Source organism: Capricornis sumatraensis, chromosome 10 (genome assembly GCF_032405125.1).
Source record: "Capricornis sumatraensis isolate serow.1 chromosome 10, serow.2, whole genome shotgun sequence".
NCBI classification, from domain to species: Eukaryota; Metazoa; Chordata; class Mammalia; order Artiodactyla; family Bovidae; genus Capricornis; species Capricornis sumatraensis.
Genome location: NC_091078.1, coordinates 84,825,141 through 84,842,141, shown reverse-complemented (window position 1 = coordinate 84,842,141; position 17,001 = coordinate 84,825,141). Strand labels below are relative to the sequence as shown.

At 47.7% G+C, this 17,001-nt stretch overlaps 1 protein-coding gene across 2 annotated transcripts in view; it reads left to right on the top strand.

Annotated features, from left to right (window-relative positions):
* Window positions 1–17,001, top strand: part of PTPRG (protein tyrosine phosphatase receptor type G) — a 765,748-nt gene that overhangs the window by 640,802 nt on the left and 107,945 nt on the right. For both annotated transcript variants that reach the window (XM_068983186.1, XM_068983185.1), the window contains exons 9-10: window positions 13,195–13,379; window positions 16,280–16,388. In XM_068983186.1, the coding sequence (XP_068839287.1) occupies window positions 13,195–13,379; window positions 16,280–16,388 (294 nt within the window). The remainder of the gene's footprint in view (window positions 1–13,194; window positions 13,380–16,279; window positions 16,389–17,001) is intronic.

The following is a 17,001-nucleotide window of genomic DNA, read 5'->3' as shown; positions in this document are numbered from 1 at the left end:
GCAGCACCAGCTGAGTGTCCTACCATGTAACCCAGCTCTCACACTGCCTGGCCTCTGGCCCACAAGACCACTCCCACCCCACTTCAGATGCCAGCCACCAGGGAGCAGATTCCCAAATTACCCATAACTTCTGTCTGATTTGGTTACAAACTGGAGGTTTGCATAGTTTTCTCCTCTGCTTTGATTAATTTGCTAGAGAGGCTCACAGAACTGAGGGAGCTATGTCTGCCAGTTTTTTGAAAGGTGTGACGAAGGTGACAGATGGACAGAGGTGAAGGGACACATGGGGTGAGGTCTGAGCAGGTCCCCAGCACAGGACCTTCCATCACTGCTGTTGGGTCTGTTCACCCTCCCAGGGTATGGCTGTGTTTTCCTCTATGTTTGAAGAAAACAAAACTGCTAACTTGAAAAAGATAAATCCACACTTGTGTTCATTGGATTATTTACAAATGCCCAAGATACGGAGACAACCTAAGTGACCATTGATTGTTGCTGTTCAGCAACAAAAAGTCGTGTCCAACTGTGACTTCATGGATTGTAGCACACTAGGCTCTTCTTTCCTCCACCATCTCCCAGAGTTTGCTCAAACTCATGTCTATTGAGTCGGTGATACTATCCAACCATCTCATCCTCTGTTGCCTGCTTCTCCTCCTGCCTTCAATTTTTCCCAGCATCAGGGTCTTTTCCAATCAGTTGGCTCTTCACATGAGGTGGCCAAAGTATTGGAGCTTCAGCTTCAGCATCAGTCCTTTCCATGAATATTCAGGGTCGATTTCCTTTAGGATAGACTTGTTTGATCTCCTTGCTATCCAAGGGACTCACAAGAGTCTTCTCTAGCACCCCAATTCAAGATGAATGGATAAAGAAAATGTGGTGTGTGCACACACACACACACATACACACACATATATATATATATATATAAAATAATGGAATAGTATTCTACTGTATCAGGACTGGAAAAGGTCAGTTTTTATTCAAATCCAAAAGAAAGGCAATGCCAAAGAATGCTCAAACTACCGCACAATTGCACTCATCTCACACACTAGTAAAGTAATGCTCAAAATTCTCCAAGCCAGGCTTCAGCAATACGTGAACCGTGAACTCCCTAATGTTCAAGCTGGTTTTAGAAAAGGCAGAGGAACCAGAGATCCAATTGCAAACATCTGCTGGATCATGGAAAAAGGAAGAGAGTTCCAGAAAAACATCTCTTTCTGCTTTATTGACTATGCCAAAGCCTTTGACTGTGTGGATCACAACAAACTGTGGAAAATTCTGAAAGAGATGGGAATACCAGACCACCTGACCTGCCTCTTGAGAAACCTATATGCAGGTCAGGAAGCAACAGTTAGGACTGGACATGGAACAACAGACTGGTTCCAAATAGGAAAAGGAGTACGTCAAGGCTGTATATTGTCACCCTGCTTATGTAACTTATATGCAGAGTACATCATGAGAAACGGTGGGCTGGAGGAAGCACAAGCTGGAATCAAGATTGCCAGGAGAAATATCAATAACCTCATATATGCAGATGACACCACCCTTATGGCAGAAAGTAAGGAAGACCTAAAGAGCCTCTTGATGAAAGTGAAAGAGGAGAGTGAAAAAGTTGGCTTAAAGCTCAACATTCAGAAAACAAAGATCATGGCATTTGGTCCCATCACTTCATGGCAAATAGATGAGGAAAGAATGGACACAGTGGCTGACTTTATTTTCCTGGGCTACAAAATCACTGCAGATGGTGACTGCAGCCATGAAATTAAAAGACACTTACTCCTTGGAAGGAAAGTTATGACCAACCTAGACAGCATATTAACAAGCAGAGACATTACTTTGCCAACAAAGGTCCATCTAGTCAAGGCTATGGTTTTTCAAGTGGTCACGTATGGATGTGAGAGTTGGACTACAAAGAAGGCTGAGTGCTGAAGAATTGATGCTTTTGAACTGTGGTGTTGGAGAAGACTCTTTTGAGAGTCCCTTGGAGTGCAAGGAGATCCAACCAGTCCATCCTAAAGGAGATCAGTCCTGGCTGTTCATTGGAGGGACTGATGTTAAAGCTGAAACTCCAATACTTTGGCCACCTGATGAGAAGAGCTAACTCATCTGAAAAGACCGTGATGCTGGGAAGGATTGAGGGCAGGAGGAGAAAGGGACGAAAGAGGATGAGATGGCTGGATGGCATCACCAAGTAGATGAACATGGGTTTAGGTGGACTCCGGGAGTTGGTGGTGGACAGGGAGGCCTGGTGTGCTGCGGTTCATAGGGTCACAAAGAGTCAGACACGACTGAGCGACTGAACTGAACTGAAGTGATTCTGCTGTAGAAAAGAAGGAAATGTTGCCAGTTGCAACAGCATGGGTGAACTTTCAAGGGCTTCCCAGATGGCGCTAATGGTTAGAAAACCCACCTGCCAATGCAGGAGATGTAAGTTAGCTGGGTTCTATCCCTGGGTCTGGAAGATCCCCTGGAGGAGAGTATGACAACCCACTGCAGTATCCTTACGTGGAGAATCCCAGGGACAGAGGAGCATAGTGGGCTTTGGTCCATAGGGTCACAAAAAGTCGGACACGACTAAAGCGACTTAGCACAGATGCAGGGGTGGACTTTGAAGGTATTATGCTAAGAGAAATAAGTCAGACAAAGATAAATACCATATGATCTCATTTATATGTGAAAACAAAAACCAAGGACATAGATACAGGGAACTGACAGGGGTAAGGTTTAGGGGTGGGGAAAAGAAGTGACCTAGTTTTTGTTTGTTTTGTTTTTTGGTTTGAATAAATTGAATGATTTTGAAAGGAAATTTTTGAAAAGAGTAAGAGATGTTTCTGGTATCACTTGGGAAATGACAAATTTTTAGGAGCTGTGTGCCAGGAACCCATGGCAAAGACCAATATATATATTTTCTATTGTAACAGGTTAGAGTTTGCATGATTTAAGACAGCATAGATTTAAAACTTGAAAACAGAGTTGTCCTCATGCTTGGGGAAACTTGGAGTCTCCCACATCTTGAGAAAGTGGTCCTTGAGTCAGAGCTGCCAAGGATGGACTCAGCTTTACACACTTTCTTCCTTTGAGACCTGGGTCTCCACCATCCTCCTCCTCATTCTCTGCTTGCCTAGTCATGCTAGTATTCTTCCCAATTTTCCCACCTCAGGGACTTTGGACAAACTCTTTTTCTGTCTTCCATATGTAAGTTTCCTTCCTTCCTGCTCATATTATAAACGCCTAATCATTGTTCAGATTTCAGTTCAAGTATCACTGTGCTCGGTAAGCTTTTCCTAACCAGTCTCTCAAATCTAGGTCAGAGTTCTTTATTAAACCATTTTACAGAGTGACTATGACATTTTACTTAAAAGCATGTAATCACATACTCCTTACTGCTGGGAGTATTTAACCTTTTTGATGCCATGGACTCTAAGCCATCGGGTGAATCCCATAGACTTCTCATTACTGATGGTTTTCGATCGATTACTGAAGAAGCCAATTTTCTTCAGATAATATGAAAGTAATTTTTAATTGTAATGTAATAATTGATCTGTTTCTTGATGAAGACATTCAATTATAAAACCTAGCAGCAGATCTAATAACCATTATAATTTCAAAATAATAATGAACATAAAGGAAAATTTGAAGTATTAGCAGTAACTGCAATCAAATAGGAATATATCTGATTTCTCTTGGTGATGTCACACAGTTTCTGCTGACTACTGCAGTTTCCAACATTGGAAATATAAGGAAACGCTAAATTGTAGTTAGAGATTAGCAAAAATAAAAGTGTATTTTTTTCCGATCCAAGTTAACACATTCCTGTGGATTCTATCCAGAGCCCCTAAGGAACCCCAAATTAAGAAGCCAGTTTTAGCTGGGGTAAAGCAGTTAATGTCAGTTTCCCCTCTGGGCTGTAATCTCCAGATGATCAGAGACCATGTCATCTTGTATTCACGTTCATCCCTAGTTCCTTGCCGTACAGTAGACGCTTAAAAAATATTTAACAGTTGCCAGGTCTTGGAGCATCCTTCCAACACAGCAGCCAGTGTGTGCTTGCACGTTTCATAGATTTATTCCTGATGCTTCCACTTAAGCTTTATCCCAACTCCACTTGGTGTGTACAGAACCGAAGGAGTCTGACTCCAGAGTGACAAAGTGAGTGAATGACCTTCTTGAATCTCAGACTCTAAAACAGAGGTAATGATGGAACCAGCAGCCCCACAGAATGACCTGAGGATGTGCTAATGTAATTTGTGAAATGCACAAACTCAGCCCAGAACCAGGCTCCTCTGATAGGACTCGTGACTGTTGCAATGTTGTCACAGAACAGCGCAAGCAAAGGCCCTGGGGTGGGCACCCTGCTCTACCACTCCTGTTTCCAGCCTCCACATGGTGACTTGAGGGGATCACAAGCTTAGTTTGTATTTCTGATGGAGGGGAACTGTACTTGGGCTGTGCCCGGTCTTAGAAGGCCTCGAAGGAGTTGGAGGCTATGCTGGAAATTGTCAAGAGATGCACACTCTTATCTGTCATTGAGAACAAAGAAAACCAGAAAGAACGGGTGGGAAGAAAGCGTTTTGCATAGAGTATTGTTAACCACGGGGCTTTCCACTTAGCTCAGTGGCAAAGAATCCGCCTGCCAGTGCAGGAGACACAAGTTCAGTCCCTAGGTCGGGAAGATCCCCTGGAGAAGAAAATGGCAGTCCGCTCCAGTATTCCTGCCTGGGAAATACCATGGACAGAGGAGCCTGGCGGGCTACAGTCCATGGAGTCAGACACGACTTAGCAACTAAACGATAACCAGGGAGGAGGCACAGACCTGAGGCTGGAGCGGGGATGTATTATGTCTTCTGTATGGGACGTTTTCCACCTTTCAAGCCCTTTGAATGACCCTCCTGACCTCTTCAGTAGCGTCTTGCAGATGGGAGAACAGACATGGGAGGTGTTTATGGATAGACTGTGTATTGTAACTGCACCTATCTCCTTGGTATGACATACGGCAGGCTGGGGCCAGTTCTGAGTCTTCCTCCCACCCAGGGTGCACAGCCCAGCCCAGTGGCTTGATCTCTCTGAATGCCAGTGTCTTCATTCATCTTTCGGGGAGAGGGTGGCCCTATGGACCGTCTGCGAGGAAGGCACGGTGCCTGACCCCTGGCAGGTGCTTGGCAGCTCCATCTAGGTAAGAGTTCGGGTGTTGTCCTTCCCCCCAATGCCAGGGCTGGGACCCTGCTTTGACCCAGTTCTGGCACTTCGCGCATGCGGTTTCCCTTTCAGGAGCTCTTAGGCAGTGTTGGGGGAGGTGACACCCCACCCACCCAGAGTACCACGATGCCAGGTTTGAAGTCCTACACTATCAGCTTTGGGGGACTTTGTGTTTACCCAGACCTTTTTGATACAGCCCTTCAGAAACAGAAATCCTTCCCCGAGGCCATATCTTTGGAAATTTTCCCTAAAGCGCTCCACATTCGAAGGTTCTTGAGCTAGGCCAGGCGAGAAAGCAGTGACAGGCATTAGGCGGTCTGAGGCCAGGCTGGTGCTGAGAAGTTCCCACCTGCTCACGAGGACCCGCTGCCTCCCCCGCGGTCCTCCGCTGGGTCCATGTGATATCATCCCCGCCCGGTCCCCACTTCACAGGAGACAGCAGTCTCTTGTCCATTGACAAGCTCCGGGAGAGAGCGGATGGCCCCAATCGCTGGTTAGAGCCGTGCTGTTCATTTGACGCCAGATCAATAATTGCCTGTTACCTCAGGTGCAAAACTCGAAGGGTCTGGTGCCGGGTGGAGGCCCCCAGGGATGATTTCAAATCCAAATCATGTAAGGCACTTGGAACTTACACTGGCTTTCACATTGAAAGCCTGCTATTAGTTTATCTCTAAGGCCCCAAATGGAGAGGAGGTGGGAGGGGGAATCTCTCATATATTTGTGGAACCACCAAGAAAATATCCCTGACGTTGATTGAGAATCAGAGGACCTTGGGTGCTCGGCTAGAAGCCTCTTCATTATGTAATGAGGGCTGGGATCATAATTAAAGGTGGTTTAGAAGGAAGGCAGGGATTCTCGGAGCCAGCGCCCAGCATCAGCCAAGATGCCTGTGAAATGCAATCAGACTCCAGTGGGAAGGTAATCAGGCCCCCACAAGGGGAGGCTGATGTCAGGAGTACCTCATGGGGGATGTTTGTTCAGAGAGCTGGGTGTGGTGCCTCCCACCTGGTTAAAAGGCTTTGATTTTGTGCAAAAGGATGTATCAGGATTGGCCGACGCCCTGTGGTAGGTGTAGTTGTGACGGTCATCGTCAAGGGCATTGGACACCTGCTTCCTGCCTAGGGCGAGGCAGCTGTGAGTGAAGGCAAAGGAGGGCGGTGGGAACTGCGGCAAATACGAGGGCACAGCCCCATTTGAAGGTGGAGCTCTGGGAAACCACTGCTGTGTGTGGATGCAGACCCAACTGAAAAGCCGGTTTTACATGTAAAATATACCAGTTTTTAACAACTTACTGACCAGAGATGTGTTAATACGTCTCTTGTTACCCAAATGTTATTGGCCAGAGTGTTTCAGTATTCGCTTACATAACAAATCACCAGCCACAGGTGTGGCTGCTGCTGCTGCTAAGTCGCTTCAGTCGTGTCAGACTCTGTGCAGCCGCATAGACAGCAGCCCACCAGGCTCCCCCGTCCCTGGGATTCTCAAGGCAAGAACACTGGAGTGGGTTGCCATTTCCTTCTCCAATGCATGAAACTGAAGAGTGAAACTGAAGTCTCTCAGTCGTTTCCGATTCTTAGTGACCCCATGGACTGCAGCCTACCAGGCTCCTGCGTCCGTGGGATTTTCTAGGCAAGAGTACTGGAGTGGGGTGCCATGTTAGTTTCTGCAAAAATCCCCTGCTCAGTAATCCCCATGTGGGCCTGGTGGTTTGTTCTTGCATGTGCTGCTGAGCCTCGGGCCCTCAGGTTCTGGCTGAGCCACAGTGTCCTCTGTGATCTTTACCCCCAATCCTGTGAGGAGGGTATTGCCAGGTACCAGCCACCCATTTCACAGATGACAACACAGGGGTCTCTGTGAGTCTGGCTCCAGAGTCCACGCTTGCTTCATTATACCAGCTCTTCTAAGCTGTCCCTTCTGTGATGTACCTCAGTGCCAGTCCCTGCTGTGATGTACCTCAGTGCCACTTTTATCTGATTAATAGTTGGAATTTTGACGGAGGTGTTGTAGGAAGGAAGGGTGTGCGTTCCTGAACAGGCCAGCAAAGTGTGGAAGCACAAGGCCAGAGCGTCAGGGAGACTGGGTGGAGCTGGCCCGAGAGGAGCCCATGAGGAGGACGTGAAGGCGGTGAGGCTGGAGACATCAGAGCGGCCACGTCACAGGGGACCTGTGGGCCAGGGCGAGACCAGGGAATCAAATCCATCCATGCCGCTCATTCAGCCCACATTTATAGGGAGCCCACTGGGTGCCAGGCTCAGATCTAGTACCGAGGAAAGTGCAGTGAACAGGACAGAAGTGTGCAGCCTCCTCGTGGAGCTCACATTCTAGCAGTGAAGTGTCGTTACTCATTGCAGGCAGTCCACGAGGTCAGTGGTACCAAGCACACGAGGATCTCAGCTCTGGGCTGGGTAGGGGGCAGAATGCAGTGCAGAGAACACAGATGCAGTCAGTATAGTTGGATGGCATCACCAACTCAACGGACATGAGTTTGAGCACACTCCAGGAGATAGTGAAGGACATGGAAGGCTGGTGTGCTGCAGCCCATGGGGTTGCAAAGAGTTGGACACGACTTGGGCACGGAATCACAAAACGTGTTTCAAACAAAGATTAGGCCTCCCTTTAGCTTCTGTGTGTGGCATCAACAAACCATTGATCCACAGGCCAAAACTCTTCCCACCAGCACCTTTTGTGCACCCAGGAATTGAGAGTGGTGTTTATATGTTAAACAGTTGAAGAAAATCAAGAACGATTTCATGGCACATGAAAATGGTATGAAATGGAAACGCAGGGTCCATAACCAGTTTCACTGGAGCACGTACATGCCCGTCACATACAGATGAGCTGGGCTGCTTCTGTGCTTCAAAGGCGGAGCTGCGTAGTCGTGACAGAGACCACGTGGCTGGGGAAGTCATGCCCACTTACTGTCCTGCCCTTCACGGGGCAAGTGTGCCCACTCCTGTCCTAAGTCCTCCCCGTGATCTGCAAGTGCTTCCTCCCAGTCTGGCCCAGAACATCCACCGTCTCAGGGAGGAGGAGAGCAGAAGGGCAATTCCTGCCCCACCTGGTCTTCCCTTACGCTTAGCTGGGGGTCCTCAGCCTGCAGGCCCCTGACCTTCTGCTTCCTTGTATAACCTTTGACAAGCATGCATCTTTGGAGGCCCCTTCAGTTATGGCTCAGATCGTAAAAAATCCATCTGCAATGCAGGAAACCAGGGTTCAATCCAGGGGTCAGGGAGATCCCCTGTAGAAGGGAATGGCAACCCACTCCAGTATTCTTGCCTAGAAAATATGACAGAGGAGCCTGGAGGGCTGTAGTCCATGGGATCACAAAGAGTTGGACACGGGTGAGCACCTAACATTTTTTTCAGTTACTGAATTCTCCCCATGGCATGTGGTCCCATTAGAGTGAGGCTAGACCTGCCTGTTTCGTGAACTTAAAGCAATATTTTCTAGCCCTTTAAGACAGTGGAATTCTATACTGTCATCAAAACAGTCATACCAGATTCTTTTTTAAATATATATATATATTTATTTATTTGCCTATGCTGGTCTTAGTTACAGCATTCAAACTCTTAGTTGTGGCATGTGGGATCTAGTTCCCTGAGCAGGTATCAAACCCAGTCCCCCTGATTGGGAGTGTGGATAGATCTTAGCCACTGGGTCACCAGGGAAGTCCCCCACGTTCTGCTTGATAAGACAATATTTCTATGACTTAAAACAACAAGAAACTCACTCATAGAGCCACAATGCATTATATCCCATTTATGTCAAATTGTATGTATGTGTTTTTGCAAATGTACGAAGATGTTGGATCCCCAGAAAGTTAACAGTTATCTCTGGATACTGAGATTATGGGTGATATTTTTAAAACTTTCTTCTTACTTTTTTGGATGACTTTGGTTGCTTTTTAAAAACATTAGCATGAATCATCTTAATCAGTAAAGAAAAAGCCAGCTATTTTAATTTCAAAGAACAAATAAGAAGAATGGTTGCATCCGCCTGTGGGTGATAGAATTATTTATGTGGTTGTGATGTAACTGGTAGAGACACATGCATTCCCATACGGCTCATCCCTAATTGGATCGTCAGAATAAAGGAGATAAGTAAGAACATGGGAGAAAGTGAGGAAAGATCTAGAAGTCAGAAAATCTGACATGGTCGTCATTGGAGGGGACTCAGTCTTCCCAATATATAAATTTCCTTGGTTCGTTATTGGTATTTGGATAGATCGGAAAGTAGATCTTTTCCTGGTTCGCCCCTGCCCGTCCCCCAACTCTAGAGAAACTAAGCCACTTAGGGTATTTTTTTTTAATGAAGTGTTGGCGCCACCTAGTGTCAGAACCCTGTCATCTCACCCCCTTGTCTCCGGAGGAGCCGACCATCACATTCATTGTTTGATGTCTCTGCTCTGGTGGCATTTGTGCAGCAGGCAGTGAAATGCCTCCTGGGGTTCTTCAGGGCATTGGAGATGCCTCATTAATTTATCCCTTCCTACCTGTCTCAGTTGCACAAAACGAATCTGTCCGACTGAAGCAGGGTTTGGCAGTTGAAGAGCAAAAAAGGATGCCTCCTTGTCAAAACCAATCTCCACTTTTCTCTAGCAGCTGGCTCCTTAAAGCCCGTCCCTGCTTTTCTGGCAGGAAAGCCATCTTCCCCAAGGCCGCCTTGGGCTTGGGGCTCTCATGTGACAAATAGGGGACTCTGGCTCGTGTGGGCTGCTTGGCTTGTAGTTGGCCTCCCGGGAGAAACCAACACCAAGCTCCAGTCCTCCAGGGCCACCTCCCTCCTGCTTGCCACTGCACAGCGTTGTCCTCCCTCGCTCCCTCGCCCCCATGACCCTCCTTGTCCAGCACGTCATCGCCTTTGCCTATTTGCTCTAGAACCCGATCCTGTACTCCTTTTCTCTCCCAGCTCGACAAGCACCCCCACTGTCTGCAGCACCTCCTCCCAGGCCTCTCTTCTCCTCCCTGAGCTCAGCTGAAGCTCCAGGGACCTTTGTGAAGTGCCCACCTGCCTGTGTGGTTCTGTGGTTCAGATCTTTCCCGTGGCTTCTGACTGCTGTAGGGTAAAGGCTGGAATTTCCCTCTGGGCATGTGAGGCCTCCTGCCTTGTTTCCTGCACCCCAAGCCAGCAGCCTGTCTTTGATTCCCCCAGGCCCTCTGCCTCCTGAGGTCGCTTGGCCCACCCTCCCCTCCTCCCCTGACTCCCACACAGTGAGTGTCCACTCAGTCCTCAGTTGGATGTGTCTTCTTCAAATGGGGCCTTCCCTGGACTGCGTAGCATGAGTCAAATCTCCCGAGAAAGTGCTTGGAAAATGCAGCACAGCTCTGCTCCCCTTACCCACCCCATCCCAGGGTAACAGTAACTCCATACATGTCATTCTTTGGTGAATCACTGTCTCCCCCCTTTAGACCAGCAGTTCTCAGTCAGGGATGGTTCGCCACCCTGGGGACGTTTGGCAATATTTGGGGACATTTGTGCTTGTTTTAACTTGGCAGGAGGGATACTGGCATCAAGTGGGTAGGGGCCAGGATGCTGCTAAACATCATACAGGGCACATGGCAGCCCCCAGAAGCAGAGAATCGTCTGGCCCAAGAAGCCAGTGGATTACTCAGCTATAAAAAGGAAGGCATTTGAGTCAGTTCTAACGAGGTAGATGAGCCTAGGGCCTATAATACGGAGGGAAGTAGGTCAGAAAAAGGAAGATAAATATTATATATTGATGAATACATGTGGAATCTAGAAAGATACTATGTTGATCCTATGTGCAGGACAGCAAGGAGACACAGATGTGAAAAACAGATTCTTGGACTCGGGGAGAAGAAGGTGGGATGATTTGAGAGAATAGCAGTGAAATTTGTGCTTCCCTGGTGGCTCAGACAGTAAAGAATCTGACTGGCATGCCGGAGACCTGAGTTTGATCTCTGGGTTAAGAAGATCCCCTGGGGGAGGGCATAGCAACCCACTCCAGTATTCTTGCCTAGAGAATCCCCATGGACAGAAGAGCCTGGCGGGCTGCAGTCCATGGGGTCGCAGAGTCGGACACAAGTGAGCAACCAAGCACAGCACAGCACATTCATGTTACCGTATGTAAAATAAATAGCCAGGGCGAGTTTGATGCATGACTCAGGGCTCCGAAAGCCAGCGCTCTGTGACAGCCTGGAGGAGCGGGCTGGGGAGGGAGGGGGAGAGGGGCTCAGGATGGAGGGGACACATATATGCCTGAGGCCTGTTCATACTGATGTATGGCAAAAGCCATCCCAATATTATAAAGTAATTTTCTTCCAATTAAAATAAATAATAAACTCAAAAATGTCTTTCGAGAAAAAGAAAAACCCTGCCTCAGAGTGGAAGCCCCATGGAGGCAGGAACCATGGCCACTGGGAAGGAGGTCGTCTGGAGAGCCAAAATGCCATTTAAAGGCTGACTCAGCACTCTCGGCCCTTAAATGGGCTTGTCTGTAGACAGGTACAGAACCACCGCATCCCTTCAGAACTACCAGCCAGAAGGAATAAGTGGGAGGATTAGCCTGACTTTTCCTTGTGCTCTACCTACATCAGAATAGTTATACAGAGTCCCCCTGCTCCTAAGAGAGTCATCCTGACCTTTTGTGCATTTGCTTTAAAAATGATTTGAAGTCCTATTTTTAATTGTATTTGTTTACACTCTGGTCTATTTACAGTAAAATTTGATCTACTATTTTTAGTTGAGACATTCCACAAGTCAAACAGCCTTGGTTTCTAACAAAAATTTTGTTGTGGAAGCAAAGGCCAGATGACTAGGCAAGATTAAAAGAGGTTAACGCATCATAACAGCTGAGTCTAAGCTGTGATGTGGGGGGAAAGGGTTGTAGACAACCTTTTGGAGACAAGTGGGGAAATTGGAATGTGCACGCTATGTCAGATAATATCAAGTTAGTGTTTATTTTCTTAGGTACGAGAGTAGTCAGCTTGGGCTGCTATATCACACACCATAGCCTGGGTGTCTTAAAACAGCAGAAGTTTATTTCTCACAGCTCTGGGGGCTGGGGGTCTGACATCAAGTGCGGGGCTCACTCTCTGGTGAGGACTTGCTTCCTGATGCACAGGCGGCCATCTTCTCGCTGTGTTGTCATGTGGGGAAGGGGTGAGGGAGCTCCCTGGGGTCTTATCGGGACCTTCATCCCACTCTCAGAGGCTCCACCCTCAGGATCTACTTGTCTCCCCACGCTCGACCTCCTGTTACCATCTCGTTGGACATTAGGTTTCAGCACATGAATTTAGGGGCACACAGGTACTCGGATCCTCGTCATTACAGGATGTCCTTATTCTTGGGAGATACAGACCCAAGTATTAAGGAGTGAAGTTCAGAATGTATATAGCTTGTTTTCAGGGATAAAGCAGGAAAGTGTTGTGTTGTGTGTATGTTGTGTGTCTGTGTGTGGTGTGTGTCTGTGTGTGGTATGTGTGGTGTGTGTGTGGTGTGTGGTGTGTGTGTGTGGTGTGTGTGTGGTGTGTGTCTGTGTGTGCTGTGTCTGTGTGTGGTGTGTGTCTTGTGTGGTGTCTGTGGGGTGTGTCTGTGGTGTGTGTCTGTGTGTGTTGTGTGTCTGTGTAGAGTGTGTGTTGTGTGTCTGTATGTGGGGTGTGGTGTGTCTATGTGTGGTGTGTCTGTGTGTGGTGTGTGTGTGTGTGGTGCCTGTGTGGTGTGTCTGTGTGTGGTGTGTCTGTGGTGTGTGTCTCTGTGTGGTGTGTCTCTGTGTGTGGTGTGTGTGTGGTGTGTGTCTGTGTGTGTAGTGTGTGTGTGGTGTGTGTCTTTGTGTGGTGTGTGTGTGTACAGAAGGAGGAGGAGAGAGGGAAAACAGGGAAATGTTAGCAGGGAAAATATTGGCAGGGGGAGGCTCTAAGTGGCGGGAGTGTGGGCACTCTCCGTCTTCCCGCACTGTTGTTTCGCGGCTGTGGCCTTCAGGAGTGCGGGGCATGGGGCCCGGGGTGCCGCCAGGCGCTGAGCTCGGCCGTGTGTGTCCAGTCTGCAGCTCCCCGCCCGTCCACATGAAAGTGCAGCCGCTGAACCAGACCGCACTGCAGGTGTCCTGGAGTCAGCCGGAGACCATCTACCACCCGCCCATCATGAACTACATGGTGTCCTACAGCTGGACCAAGAACGAGGACGAGAAGGAGAAGACGTTCACCAAGGACAGTGACAAGGACTTGGTAAGACTGCCTTGTTCTGAGTCGGGGCATCCAGGGCAATGAGGGGGGCCCCCGTGCATCTCCGGCCGCCCCAGGCCGCCTTCCAGGTGAAGCAGGTACTGCCACGGATAGCGCTGCAGCGCCTGCTTGGGCTCCATCCCACCCTTAAACTTGCCGGCCACACTGCCAGGAAGAGTTAATCTGTTTGTAGTTAAGCCCTTCAAAACTGACTGCTTTTTCTTTAATTATTTAAAAAGAGACGTCAGAAAGCCTCCAGGAAGCCCTCATCATGTGATAGTGTTAGCGTAAATGCTAAGTGCGTTACAGTTAACCGTACAGCGGGGCCGCCACGGTGTGAGCACTGTCAGTGCTCGCTGTTATCATTACTGCAGTTATTCCCCCTCTGCCTTCCTCCTCCCCACCTCTCCTCCCCTCACCCCGACCAGGCAACCCTCTGCAGTCCCCACCGCTCCCTTCTGTCACATTTCATCTGCCTCACGCCTTCTACCTGCGAGACCTCGGCAACCACACCATTTTTAACCACAGTTCTCAGGCTCTCAGACCCTGTAATACCTGACTTCACTTTTGAGCTACATGTGCCCAATTCCGTGTTTCATCTTAGATGTGCATAAATATTTAGTGGCCAGCCCCCAACAAGGCCCTTGAGAACAGATGTTTGCAGAAGCCAAGTCTTCTTCCCCTAGAAAAGCAATCACTCCAACAAGCGCTGGTCTTTACATCTTTGCCCGGAAACTCAAAGCGACACATTTGGGTTTGAAAGCCTGGCGTTTATTGTTAATCAAAAGAAGTCTTTGGGATAATGAAGCCCATCATTGTATATGTACATGAAAAATGTAATAGCACCGAGTGGGATTCTTAATGACTGTTACTGCTTTTTTTCTTCCCAATACAGAGTCCCCAGGGCCCGTTCAATCACTTACAGAGTAATACTTTCCGTATTGCTTCAAATGACGATTCTTTTACTTCATTTCCATTTATATTTTCAATTTCCCCACTAGACGTTGTTATCTGGGTCACATTAGGGAATGGTGAGCTTCAAGAAATCAGAGAGGAATCTGTTGAAAGGCACCCAAGGTTGTGATGTGTTTTAACCTTTTCTCTTGTCAGGACCCGAAGTCCGGGAGGGAGGTTTTTCTTTCTGAGCTGAAGGGGCTTGCATTAATCAGCAGAAACTAGCTAGGCGCTTATTCGGTTTCTTATACTAAGTGGGAGATAATTAAACATGCAAAGATGAATAGATACTAGCTCAGAGTGAATTCTAATAAATCCCTGCTTAGAGGAAGCGAAGATTTTTGCTCTGCACAGAAGACGAGGTCACAGGTTTAGAGACTGAGGCATTAATGAGTTTCAGAGAAAGAGAGAGATGTAGAGAAAAACATGCTTTGACAGCAAGTTTTTTATAAGGATTTCTAGGGGTGGTTCTTTTCTTTGGGGACACACAAAATTAATTTTCTTAATTCCTCAAGAAGTTGAGAGTGCTGACTTAATGGCAGCAAAGCTTTTCTCCAATTTAGGATTCTTGTGGCCCAGAAACATTCCCCAAGCATTTTCCTGGCTTTTGCCAGCATCCCCCTGACACACACCCCCTCACTGCCAACCTGGGGAACAGGTGGTGTTGCCTGCCTTTTCCAAAAGGTAGGCTGAAAGTGAAATAACAGGACCTTAACCTCCCGCTCTACCCAGGAATACATTTGCTAGGCAGCAGGCAGCAGGCATGGCCACAGTAACTTGTTAATGCCTCTGCAGAGGTTTTCAATAGCTACCTTGGGGGAAACCCACTCAGCGGTTAAGCTCCCAGAGCTGCTTTCTGGACCTGGCCCAGAATTCAGTGACGAGACATTTCATCATCAGGGAGTCTTTAAAAATCAGTTGCTTTTGCTACTTGTTTCTTTGGGTAAGCAAGCCCTGCCAACTTTTTAGGCATTTTCCATTTTCTGATTTTTAAAAGTCTCTTGGAGTAAAGCTTTGCAGGATGGGGATCTGGATTTGGCTCCTGACCTGGGACCAGGGATTGGGAAACTTTTCTCTTGAAAGAGTCAGAGAGTTAAGATATTAGGTTTTAAGGCATCTGTGGGCAACTACTCAACTCTACCACTGAAGGGTGAAAGCTGCCACAGCAATAGGGAAATGAATGGGTGTGGCCGTGTGCCAATAAAACTTTATTTACAGAAAACAAACAGCTGGCCAGACTGGGGCTGTGGGCTGTCACTTGCCAACCCCTGTGTTAGACCAGGGGCATGGTTTCTATTGTGTGGTGAGGACTACCAATCAAGGCTTGCTTGACCTCTATTGTATGGCAATCACAAGAACCCTGCGAGGGAAATCTTACTCTCTCCACTTAACAGCTGGAGGGAGCAGAGGCCAAAAGACATTGAGCAGCTGACTCAGAATCACAGAGCTGGTGAGTGGCATGACACAGGTAGATCTCTTGTCCTCTGACTTCTGGTCAGGCATTCTTCCAGCTTCATGCCTTGTGTTATCCAAGGTCAAGGTACAACAGTGCCTTTAAACTGCAAAGAAACAGTAACACAGAGACTTCGTTGTGGCTTCTCTAAACTCTGCATGGCCCCGGAAATTCAGTACACTTGATGATTCTAGATGGTAAATCATTATCGTTTGCAAGGTAGAGCAGTTTTGATAGAAGTCCCAGCCTCATGGGTACAAACAGGGCTGAAGGCACGCTCCAAGACGGAGTCCAGCATCTACTCTACTTATTTTTGTGTTGAGAATGTATTCCCAGGTGAGGTTGCTTCTGAATGCTTGTTCCTTTCAGAGTGAGCCTTTGGTCAGTGAGGAAGCACCGTTTTTTGCTGGGCTTTGCATGGTACCCAGAAACCTACATGTGATGCTTAACAGTCTTTTACATTTGGCTTTAGTCCTGTCCTTTCCTCACCCTGCAGAAAGCCACCATCAGCCACGTCTCACCCGACAGCCTTTACCTGTTCCGGGTCCAGGCCGTGTGTCGCAACGACATGAGGAGTGACTTCAGCCAGACCATGCTCTTCCAAGGTGAGGAGCTGGCCTTCTCGTCTGCCCTGAGCCCTTCTCCTTTGGGCTTTGTCTTTTTTCCTGTTCCGGTACTTACACATGAGACTACAAACCTGGCCTCTAAACATCAGTGTGGGTTTTTGCAGTCACACCTGAAAAGCCTAGGCCGTTTTGGCCTGTCTTTTAGGTAGGAGGTTTCACAGGCAAGAGGAGGGGAAGAAGGGTGAAGTGATTATTTTTAAAAATTAACGTTATTTTCCAACCGTGGAGATCCGAGCATGTGTCTGCTACTGTATCAGATCATAGAATCGTCTCCTAGCCACGGGGAGGAGTGCTGTCTTTGGATTTCCAGCATGATCCAGTTAGCTGATTTAGGGTCTAGTGGAATGTTTCAGGTCAGCTTTGGGGCATGGCAAGAGGAGAATTCACTTTGGTGAAGAATTTAAAGGAGCTCTTAAAAACTTTGTCATCAAGATGTCATTAAAGATGTCATCTTTAAATGGAATATTTTTTAAACCAAAATCAGTGTAAAACATGAACAGCAACAAAAAATCAAAACTTTGCGTGAAGACAGGATATTCTCTGTCTTACTTGCCCCACGGTCATCTCAGTCCTGGTTCCAGTAAAACTTGAT